The sequence below is a fragment of the Pyrus communis genome, chromosome 15, assembly GCF_041283825.1.
Source record: "Pyrus communis isolate YQ-2024b chromosome 15, ASM4128382v1, whole genome shotgun sequence".
Classification (NCBI taxonomy): Eukaryota; Viridiplantae; Streptophyta; class Magnoliopsida; order Rosales; family Rosaceae; genus Pyrus; species Pyrus communis.
Window position 1 is genome coordinate 42,154,899 of NC_142579.1, and position 12,189 is coordinate 42,167,087.

At 37.8% G+C, this 12,189-nt stretch overlaps 1 protein-coding gene across 1 annotated transcript; it reads right to left on the reverse strand.

Moving 5' to 3' along the window:
* Nucleotides 1-7,429: 7,429 nt before the first annotated feature.
* LOC137749189 (transcription initiation factor IIF subunit beta) lies at nucleotides 7,430-9,922 on the reverse strand. Its single transcript, XM_068489308.2, has 6 exons — nucleotides 9,459-9,922; nucleotides 9,050-9,158; nucleotides 8,431-8,561; nucleotides 8,261-8,335; nucleotides 8,027-8,179; nucleotides 7,430-7,889 (listed from the first exon to the last, which is right to left on the reverse strand). The coding sequence occupies exons 1-6, from the start codon at nucleotides 9,687-9,689 to the stop codon at nucleotides 7,773-7,775; spliced, it is 816 nt and encodes a 271-aa protein (XP_068345409.1). The 5' UTR covers nucleotides 9,690-9,922; the 3' UTR covers nucleotides 7,430-7,772.
* Between the last annotated feature and the right edge of the window lie 2,267 nt (nucleotides 9,923-12,189).

Sequence of the window (12,189 nt, forward strand, 5' to 3'; positions counted from 1 at the left end):
TATTTTTTTTATTTTTTGAGTACATCGATATTTTTATATCGAAATAAGGAAGAGTTCGGTAAAACCTTACAATAGATAGCTTAATTTGGTATCGAATTTGTCATCTATGAGATTTGAACTTAAGACCTCTCATTTTTAAGTGGAGAGAAATACCACCAAATAACAACTGCTCTGCTATTGTTCCGTCTAAAAATTTAATTTTCTTGAGGTTTATTCCAAAATAAACGCCCGAAAAGATGGATTCTTCCTGTTGGCTGCTACTTTTTTCTTTTTGAAAAATATACTGATGATCCTGATCGATCATCTATCAAAGTGGCGTACACTTTTTCTTGCCTTTCTTATCGATCTCGACCAATGGTGGACCCTCATCCAAAGAGTGTTTTAATCGATCCTATGATATTAAAATCTTCACGACCATTGAGTTTTTCTTTCTGTTATACATACTTGTTAGGTAAATTAGTACATTGTTTTTGTTTTGTGTAATTAGGATATTAATAAGGTAGCTTACCTGATTGGACAATAATTAAAAAAGAAAAAGAAAAATGGGAAGTTGCTCACGTGAGAAATGGAGATAGTCTTTCTTAATCGTTAGAACCAAGGTTCAAGAATAGCAGAGTCATAGTGGTCTTCTTTGTGTTCCTCTTCTTTTGAAATTAGATAGTTCTTCTAGTTTCAAAACTTTTGTTGCAAAACATTTACATAGCTATGGTGATCTTTTCTCTTCCACCACTTACCCAAACCTTTGAGTGGTCCTTCGGCTATCTCCAACCAAAGGGTCCAGAGGGCCAAAAATAGCCCGAAAACGATCTCCAACCAAGGGCCAAGCCAGAGGACTCGTGGGCCCCACTGGACAAAAAGGGGTCATAGGGCCAACCAGCTGGCCCAAACCAGCCAGCCAGTCGGCCCTGGGCCAAGCTGAAATTCGAATATCCAAAGGCTACTTGCCGACGTCAGTTAGCCATTATTTTTTATTTTTTTATTCCTTTTACAGAAATGTTTAACTAAAGGTTTTGGACCAAAATGTTTTAAAAAATATTTAATTATAGACCCACAAAGTATGTTTAACTAAAGGTTTGGGTGTTTTTGGCGCTTGGTCATGTTCCTCCCACTGCCGATATGGGACTCCCACCCGCTTCCTTCTTCTTCTTTTTTTACACTCCCTTTCCCACAGCCGATGTGGGACTCCCACTTCTTCTTTTTTTTCCCTACTTCCTCTCCCACTGACTTCCTTTTTTTTTTTTTTTTTTTTTTTTTTTTTAATACTCTAAATAAAACCTCTCACATTTGACTTGAAATATATAAGTTGTATTTTTTAAAATTTTAGTTGTAGTTGTTAAATTTAAGTTGTTATGTTTGGCCCTCGGTTGGAGATGGTTTTTAGTGATATGGCTAAAACTAGCCCTATGACACTCAGTTGGAGATGGTAAGAAATATGACCATGTACTATTCATTAAAATATTAATTTCTTGGATGGCCAGAGGGCTAAAACAAACCCTCTGGCCAACATTTGGTTGGAGATGGCCTTAGAAGTCCTTACAAGCGCAGGACTTTCGAGTGGTTCCGGGATCACTCAGGTCCATGTATGGATCCGTCTTTGAAGGTAGACAAGGTAAATAAACAATATATTCTTTTGAAACCTTGCGGGCAAGGTACATAAGGTCATCTCCAACCGAGGGCTGGCCAGATGGCTCATTTTAGCCCTATGGCCCTCTAAAATATTAATATTTTAATGAACAAAATAGGGCCATATTTGCCTCCGTCTCCAACCGAGGGCCATGGGGCTCATTTTAGCCCTGTCACAAAAAACGGTCTCCAACTGAGGACCAAAAGGCCATAGGGCCAAACATAATTTATTATTTAAATTTAAAAGCTACAACAACTTAAATTCAAATCCAACAACTTAAATTTAAAAATTACAATGGTAACTGGCCCAAAAAACAAAAAAAAAAAATTAGAATTTAAATTTAATGAAAGGTTTAGGAATTTATAGGGGAAAAAAAATAGAATTTTTAAGAATTTACAAAAAAAAAAAAAAAAAAGGGCCCAAAAAACCAAAAATTTTTTAATCCAACAGCTAGCTGACTAGCCGTTGGATTCAAATTTTTGTTTAAGCATTCCTGTCGGTTATATCCGACATGATTTTTTGAATTTCTGGCCAGCCTCGGGCTGGCTAGCTGCATGCAGGCAGCCCTTTGGCCCTTTCAGATTCCGTGGGGCCCACGAGCCCTCTGGCCTAACCCTCGGTTGGAGACGGCTTTCGAGCTATTTTCGGCCCTCTGGCCCTCTAGACCCTTCGATTGGAGATGGCCTAATACAACTCATGTAGCCAACCCATTGGCCGTTTGGCCCTTTTAGATTTCGTGGGCCCACAAGCCCTCTGACCTAACCCTCAGTTGGAGACGGTTTTCGGGCTATTTTCGGTCTTCTAACCCTTTGAACCCTTCGGTTGGAGATGGCCAATACAACTTGAAATCATCATCACATCAAGAATATCCTTAATTACTTCCCCAGTGTGAATAAAGGTGTGATACCTCTACGGCGGATAGTATCCAAGGTCTTCTATATAGAATTTTTCTCTAAGCGGTGTAGGGAATAGGATTAACAATATTATAAATTACGAACTTGCATTATATATGACCTTGTACATAAAAATACATGTAATATATAATGAGGAAAATTTGGATTTTTTTTTTCTTCCAATGAGTCATTTCTTATACTGTAAATTATAATTTGAAACATACACTCGTTGTATATACAAAAAGAACATTTTTTACAAATTGTGACCTCGTTAATATTTTATCATTGATTTCGTTTTAGTCCAACCTCAAAGAATTATTATAGACCCAACATCCTATCCTAAAAAATCTACAATAAAATTAGGAGGCTCTTAAAACCAAAAGCATCTCGTTCCATAGCCAAACCCTACCCGCTAGCATATGTCATTACCATTTGCCTGAGCTTGTATACAATAATTTATGTACGTGACTTTTGTTTTATTTTATTTTGGTAAATGTTTGGAATACAAAATAAGGAAAAGTGAGAACCGCACGTTCTGTTTTGGATGTTGCACATAAAAAAGAGAGATCCCGAAATTTTTGGGTGGCCAAGTAGTAGATAACTGTAGTGGACTTTCGTTTTATCATTTTTGCCGCTAAGGCTGTGTGTTTAGTATCTTTTACTTTTGGGTAGGGAAGCTTTCTGAATTTATTTTCTGTATATAACTAAGCTAATAACATATGATTAATTCGACTTTTAGGTTTTAGCATACACTTTATGAATTTGCACACATGGTGACATCAACATTACATGTGCATTTAGAATACGTGGCATGTTGACAGCTAGGGTGGCCTGTATATCGTTCACCTTCTAGAAACGAGAGATTTTTTTAATGTGTCTGGAATACGGGATGATATGTCATATGTTATTAGACAATTGGAATAAAGTTTTTTTTTTTTTTTTTTTCAAATGTCTCTCCATTTGTATAATAACAAATAGTATATGTGCTAGTGTTCCAGGCACACTAAAATAACTCTCCTAAACAACTATATCCATATGAATGCACCGAAGAAGATTTGAATTAACACACATAATTACTACTACTAATGATGGTTAACGTTAATTAGCACATTCGCATAAATCAAGGAAAAACCCATGATTAGAAAACTTGGGAGGCAGCAATAATCAACTGGTTGAATGCACAGGAGTCGTCTTACTCGTGCCTTTACACAATTGAACACAAATGTTTAGCAATTTCGAGACAATATCACCATTAATGTCTTCTTTATTTTTGCACCAGTTTGTATGTTTCCCTCTAGTTGATAAGCATGGACAAAGCTACACCCATCAGAATGTTAAGTCACACTCAGTGTTAGCAAGCTCACACTCTCAACTTATTTTAGCCTAACATGAGGACAATCCATAAGCGACGCGGGAGTAGATAGGTCATTAAGCTCAACATGCACATGGGTAACCTATTTTGATATCACAAAGAAATTGAAGTTTCATTGTAAAACTAATTAGCAATATAAGATGTAGCCCAATTATTTACATGCACATGCAAAATATTTTAACCCCTAGATTGAGGTCAAGATCGCCCTCCAACCTCTGAAAGTCAACAAGTTTTAGAGATAAAATAAGAGCGTTGTAATTTGTCTTCCAAATTAAACAATCATCGATTAAAGTGTATGATGGCTATTTAAAAGTGCTCTACTAACCAATATCTAAAATAAATGAAAAACTGATTGGGTTAAACCAATCTTATAGCCTTTGGGTCATAGTCATTAGGTAATGTGGCCTACCCCTATCATGGTTGGACGTTTCTTGTTCTTTCTCTTTAAGTCTTATGCTATTGTCTCAAACTTGTTAGTTTAAAAATGTGCACGAACAAATGTTTGCCATCTAAATTGTCACACTGATATTATATATATGAACGCCGCTCAACTAAACTCCTAGCTACCAGATAAAACCCGCTAGCAACTCTTTATTGCTTTTGTTTGGATCTTTTGGCACAAAAGTGATTCCACCCACCGCCGAACACAGTGTAAACATTGTAAAAGGGCTAAGCTAGGACGGATATTTTGAGTGCATATCTGCATATATCGCATCACTTGCTTTTCTTAAAGGAAACTGCATGATTATTGGATAGGCTCATGTTGATTTTCAAAGATTAAGGTACCCATCAAAGTCAATTAGTTTTCTTCTTTTGACTATAAGTTTCGATTAGGGCATATGTATTTAAGTAATTGGCTCTCTTTAGCTTTAGCATAGTAGATAACCCTCATTTGTGATGTCAAGGACTCAAGGGGATTCGAAATTTGGTGTAGATAAAAGAGCACACTTCTCTAATTAATTTGTTTGAATTCAAGTGTCGGCTTCATTTGTTTTACATATATTTTTTCTGATCTTTTTCTTTCATACCCATATACAACATGAAACACGTCCTATAATAGATGACATGCAGTACCTGATGGCACTGTGTGCTGATACAGATTTGAACGTTGGACTTGATTCAACAACTTAAACTAAAGGCTTTTTGCCTTAAAATGGTCCTTAAGATTAACAAAACTTCTCACTTTGGTCACTGATATTTGAAATCAATAGAAGTGGTCTCTAAGTTTGTCCACCATCAATAATGTTGGTCATTCCGTGAAAAATCTCTGTTACATAAGGACCAAAATGAAAAAAATACCCTCAATTTAATAAACAATGCGCCAAAATGATTTCACAAAAATTGAGGGTATTTTTGTCATTTCATTCTTACTTTATGGATATTTTTCACGGAATTATCAAAATGATTGATGGTGGACAAACTCAGAGACCACTTCTATCAATTTCAAATGTTAGAGACTAAAGTGAGGAGTTATATCAATCTCAATGACCATTTTGGTAGACAAACTCAGATACCACTTCTATATATTTCAAATCTCAGGAACTAAAGTGAGGAGTTATGTCAATCTCATCTTTAACGGTCAAATGTGCATCGGCAAGAAAAATTGAAGAAGAACATCACCAAATTCCACATGCAAATATGGTTCACTCCTATTGAAGGGTTTGGTATTACCATCCTATAATCTGTCAATTCTGATGTCAGTTTTGTTGAAATGTCCCATATCAACCGTATCAATGAGAAAAAAAGAGTTTAAAAATTTTAACCCCGCTCCAACTAACACCGAGGCCTTTTGTGATAAAACCTCATACCTGACGAATTATGCAAATGATAATTATCAAGTTGGGGACAACATCAGTGTTGTTGGAAGTAGACATTTGACCCGTCTCTCTGATAATTCTACAAGTTTCTCAGCTTCTAGGGTTGTGATAGGCTAATAACCATGAGATTTAACTTGAGCATAAAAGCCTAAGCAAGTAATGCACGTAGTAGAAGTAGTTGTTTTGATCCCCCAAACCAGAACAAATAACATACAGTGGCAGACCACTCCTACCATCCCCCATTGAAAATAAACCATCTCTCTCTCTCTCTCTCCCTCTCTCTCTCCCCATTAATTTGTTTGCCATTTTTGGCATCCGCGTTCAAGGGAGTGACACAGTTCCCATTACCCTTGGTTTCCAATCGCACCATTAACGTGAAAAAAGAAGGGTCCCAAACCCTAACCCACCATGCACTACCGCATTTGCATGAACAAGTTGATACCTACTAACCTTTGCTCTCCCTCATGATCGATCATGTTCTTTGAGAAGATAGTATTGGAATATTTTGCAAAATATTCCAAAGCTGACAAAAAAGATTCCTAGTTGCGCGATTCTATCCATCCTATCATATACACTTTGAAACAATCAGTGGCCTTTGGTGCTTGACAAGTGACAAGGCCTGCCTCGATCGTGATCGGCCTTGTTTTAGCTAGGCATCATGTACTTCATGCATTTTTATTGAAACATCGATCCACTCACACACTGAGCTCAGTGGACATCTATTGCCTTGAAACTCCGAGTTGTTAGACTCCCGTAGTCACTAGTCTAATTACGCCACAATCCAGGAAATTAATAACTGATTTGGGTTCGATTAAAAAAATTAATTGATTTGGGTTTGTTTCAGCACACCATATGGATATATTTGATAACATTTCATTTCAAAAAAAAAATGTTTGAAAAATTGAAAATTTATTCGGTAATTATTTTTTTATTATTAAACTGAAAATCAAATTTGAATACTTTTGTGAGTTTTTGAAAAACGTAAAAACAAAATGGTTACGGTATTTTGAAAAGGGTAAAAACAAAATGGTTACGGAACTGCACTAAACAATTTAGCTGGTTACGTAACGGCACTAAACAATTCGGCATTAATTAAGAAATTGACATGCGCGATGTATCTGCAAATGTGACAAGATTCTAATAATTTGTTTTATTTGGCACGAATAATAATATCTATGCATTTTTGCATAGAAATAATGCTGGCAATGATGATTTTCGAGAAAATTAAAATATACATACCCATAATATTCTACATGTTGGTCTAGTGGCGGCCGCTACTAAAAAAATTTCAACCAGTTGGGTTTTCGTATACCATCTTCATGCAAGTTCATTATACATATTTTGAAAAAGGTGTCAAAGACATGCAAAGTGTTCATTTGCCTTGATTAAAACACATGACACGCGTGATAGAGAATGACAACTTCACATGATCACATCTCCGTTCTGATGAGAGTCTCTCTCGGCCAATCGCAATGGGGATGATTGGGCCTTCCGTGGCCCAGTTTGCATGTACGTATAGGTATAGCCCACATCACTATCGATTGGATGGTTGGGCCCTTAAGTAGTCCGACTTATCATCGGGAGAATAGTGAATCAAAGTTTGGGCCAAAATCTGAGGCCCAAAGACAATGACACACAGGACGGATTCGGTTTAGCGGGAATAAGGCATTGAAGTGCATCATTCTCTAAAACAATGTATCCGTGGTTCACTTGTACAGCAAAGTATCAAAACTGATGAAACTATTCCGCTTAAAACTGTAGTGAAAGTATTTTTGTACAAGCTGATACAGAATTATACATGCTTTGCTCCATAAGTTCATTTGCTTATCGAAGCATTTCTCTCTCTCGTCAGATCAATCGAATTAAAATTGCACATTTCATCTGGGAAAAAGAAAGTACGAAGAAAATTAGATCATCGCCTCCATCTTTCGTGGGTTAAAGTCCTCCTTGATGTTGTTACTCTGCTACCCCACACAACCAGCTGCCTATTCTTCTAGCTAATTCATTTTCGACTTCCTGTTTTCGAAAGAACAATGGATGATGCTCGATTAGGCGGAGTGAAAAGCTTATTCTTCAGTATCCTCGACAGATTTCTTGTATTCCGGCTTAAGCTCATAAGTACCCTGGTTGGTTCCCCTTTTGTTGTACACACACAGCTCATTCAGTATCTCTTTCAAGAATTGCTGCCGATGAAGAAACAAAACAAAATTGTAGCATTACTCGGTTAAACCCTTATTTGTAGCATTTATCAAACTAATTCCACAGTTGTTGAAAATTTGGAGTTTAGCTTAAGCATAAGCAAAATGACTGAAATACGAACCGCAGGTTGATTGGTTTCTTGCACCAGCTGCTTCAAGGTCCAGTTTGGTTGTTTTTGTTCAAATAACTTGAACACTATATCCTCCAGCTCCCCACGATCTCTTCTAGTTCTTTTCATGTCTGATTGTTTAACCGGTGCAGTTTTCTTCTTATCCTAAAATAGATAATTCAAAAAAGTTATTCCCTCTTTTGGTATAAGTTTGTTCAAAAGAATGAATAGGAAGGAAACTGATACCTTTGAAGTGGATGAAACCAAGCCAATCATCCCAGGCATGGGCCTCATAAGTACTCCTCGGTCATTATCGATCATCTTTGGAATAAATTAAAGCAACGAGATGATCAAAATCTGTGATTCATATACCATGGGAACTGCTATATCAGAAACATATGGAAGAAAATGGATACCTGTATTTGTCTATTCTTGATCATGGACTTGTTTGTCCTTTCACGACACAGCTTCCCATACTCCTCGATGTTAGTACCGTGGGGCTTCATATCAAACTTGTGATCCACTTTACCTTCCACAGAAACTTTGCCTACAGTGACCGCAAAAGCTTTTGATTATTTGTAAAGACCTCAAAACTAAACGTTCTACAGCGGAAGAGAGAAAGGGTAGTAAAATGGTAACCAGGAATGCAAAAGCAGAACGTATAACATATGACTTGATGAACAAATTGGCCATCCATAGAGCTATGCTTATTAATGAACAAGTTTCTGCAGGTCACCCTGCATATTATCTATAACATAGATGCATCACATGTATTAGAACCAATCAATTTCTACACGCCAAGACTCAATTTTCTCCATTTTTCTGATATGCAGTAGTCTAAGCCCAGCATAAAGCTGGCTTCGTAGTCGTCTAAACCCTAAATACCATCCTGAAAGTGAAGAAAACTTAAAAACAGTTGAGACATTAGTTTAAATGTGCATTAAACAAAAAGAAGAATCTCAACTCTATTAGATATTTACGAAATAAAATCTACGAATACAACGAGTGTCAGCAAATTGAATTTCTAAAGCTCACCTTGATTTGTTTCGGAGAAAACGCACATGGGAACAAAGTCTTTAAACATATTCAATGAATAACTTTTCGGCAAATTGGCAGCAGCAGAGTCAGGCATCTCCATCTTGAACTGATTGCAAAATCAAGAATCATAATCAACCAATGCAGAATGCAAATTGAGCATTCGCAAACCCATGTCAGGTACAAAACTCCCAATCAATCAGTGGCAGAGCACAACATCAATTAGGGTTTTTCTATAAATAAGTAGGAATAAGCTCAATTAAGCTACAAGGAAACCGAAATTACCATACTGGCGCTTAAACCCTTCAAAAATACTAGCCCTAATTCACAAATTTAATTATCAAGAAGTCCGAAAGTGCACACAAGTGTATGAAGAAAAGCGATCGAATTGATAGAAAGCAATAAGAACCTCCATGGCAGTGGGGTCGTCGGCGCGTAGGGGATCGAAGGAGAGGACGACTTTGGCGATCGGGTGGGGATCGGAGGGGTTGTGGGAGCTCCACGACTTGGCGACGACCACCGGGCACTTCATCAGCCACACCGGAGCCTCCGCCCTCCCTGTGTCCAAGTTCCGGGTGCTGCTGCTACTGTTCTCGCGCTCCTCGTCCGTCGAATCTCTCTCTCTCTTCTCGACGCCCATAATCTTTGGGAATTTTGTTTCGGTTTCTGACTGACCAGAGAGACTTCAAGCTTCACCGCAGAGTCGAATTTTGTACGAGACGGAGACGCTGTCTTGGCTTTTGGGTTGTAAGCGCATCGCCAACCGATCCGGCCAAAAGTTATTGGGATAAAAATTGTTTAGAATGACATGAAAATTATTTCAACCGACAACTAGGTTAAAGGGTTTGTGGGCCTCATCAGGTCAAAACTCCCAAATCAGGTCAGTGGACCGGCCGTTTCGAGCTCAGCCCTCCAACGCCAAAATGTCAAGCTTGACATTTTGTCATCCCACTTAGCCCATTTGAATGTCAACGGCTACCTGACGTTAGCATGACGCCAGCTAGAAACGGCTAGGACGGTTGGAATTTGAATTTTAATTAACTATATTAATTTAATTAAAATAATAAATTATATTTGGCCTATGGCCCTTTAGCCCCCCGGTTGGATATGATTTTTTGTCAAATGGCTATGTTTAGCATATGGCCCTTTGGCCTCCTCAGTTGGAGATGGTATAAAATATGGTATGACACTATTCATTAAAATATAATTTCTCAGAGGATTATAGGGCTAAAGGGAGCCCTCTGGCCTTCATTCAATTGGAGATGGCCTAATCAGCTGCCCTGCAGCTTTTATATGGAGCAACCTTTTGTCCATGTCAAATGGTGCTCCAAAGAAGATGTCAAAAATGACTATACATATAACGGTGACAAATAACATACCATTTACTCTAACCGATATATCAAAGTCAATATGAAAAAAGAAGGCTAAATTGACATAGATAAAGTTATGTTAAACTTGAAACTACCTTCAAATATGGTTTTTGTTATTTCGAAAGACATTCTTCTTGCCTTATCTTGAATGTTAACATATTTAAGTATTATTTTATTAATTTTACACCAACAACAACTCAACTTTTATTATTTTTGTTTTAAAAAACATAACTGAAGCAATAAAATTTAGCATATTGGGTGAAAGAAAATATTGACAATATATTAGATTGCTAAGTCAGCTATCAAATTGAAATTTGATGTTTTGAATTTGACATCTCCTTTAGAGATGCTCTAAGCATTTGCTGGATGGAGTAAGGGTATTGTCGGTATTTTAGCGTAGTGTAGGCTTGTGCGCGGGGAATCCTTCCCGTGAAAGCATGAAGGAAAGATTCGGTTAGCCCACTAGGCCAACCTTGGAAAGCCCAAAATAAATTTTGAAAAACCAGGCCTATAAGTCAAGTAAGCCCAAATTTGCCTAATTTACATTTCAATTCATAAGAGCAATTTCACCCATAAAGATTTTGCGCCAGCACCCAGCGCATTTATCCACTCAGTGAACAGTGATATACTCCAATGAACAGTAATAGGCCAAGAGCATCTCCATCCCTAAAAAAAAATAGCCTAGTCAATTTTATTAAAATATTATTATTATTTATTATAAAATAATAAAATAATAATTGTATTATAAAAAAAAAAAGATAAAGTCATCTTTCCACTAACCCTCTGTACTCTTCCTATAATCCCCAACCGGTTTTCTCTCTCTCTCTCTCTCTATTTTCTCTCCCTCTCTCTCTTTTCCAGCTCACTCCCGTGAGCTCTCATTCACATTCCTCTTCAAACCTTCAACAAATCAAACACAAAATACTATTTTTGTAATCCCTGGAGCTCAAGGAACCCAACCATGGCCTTGCATGCGGCATCAGTGCATGGTGCGAGATCCCACCATTGAAGCCGAGAGCTTGAGCTCTCAATCTTTAACCCAGGTGATGTTTCTATCACTGTATTGTGTTATTGAGCTTTAAATCCTGTTGTGTTGCAATTTTTGCGGTTAATTTGAGGGCTTAATTCTCTGCATGTGATTCCGACAAGGGAAAACGGACAACTCTGACGAGTTCAAGGTCCAATCTCGGTGAAATCTCTTGCATTTCACCTGGGTAAGTTCTCAATCCTATTCTTATGGTTTCTAACATATAAATCGTGTTGGAAACCTTTGTGTTGATGCAAACTTGCTGTCAGTGCATTTTTTTTTCAAATTTTCCGTCGAACTCGGGCCATCATTTTCAGGCCATTTGCCTTCTCCCTCCGTCGCTCCATCCATCGCTGACATCACCACGACATCATATGGGCCGGTCCCAAGGTCTGTCAATTTTGGGCTGGCTTGGTGACCAGCTTGGGCTGGGTGCCAGGCAATCTCGTGGGCTGGAGAGACTTCCCTAGGTGACGGGCCATTTTTTTGACTGTGTGTCGGCCTATCCCACCCCCGGTGGAAGTGCTCTAAGGTGCCACCGAATACTCGTTATCGGAAGATGAATTTGAATTTGGTTTAAGACGGAAAGGGGAACTTAATATCGTAGCCGTCCATTGAGTCTCATTGCCCTCCACATTCAATCCCCGTTGTTGATTTTAAGCTTATTCCAATCGCATAGCCAATTTTGCCTCTTGATCTCAAATCAGTTTCCGCAAATCAATTCTCTTTGGCTAAGAAGGCGA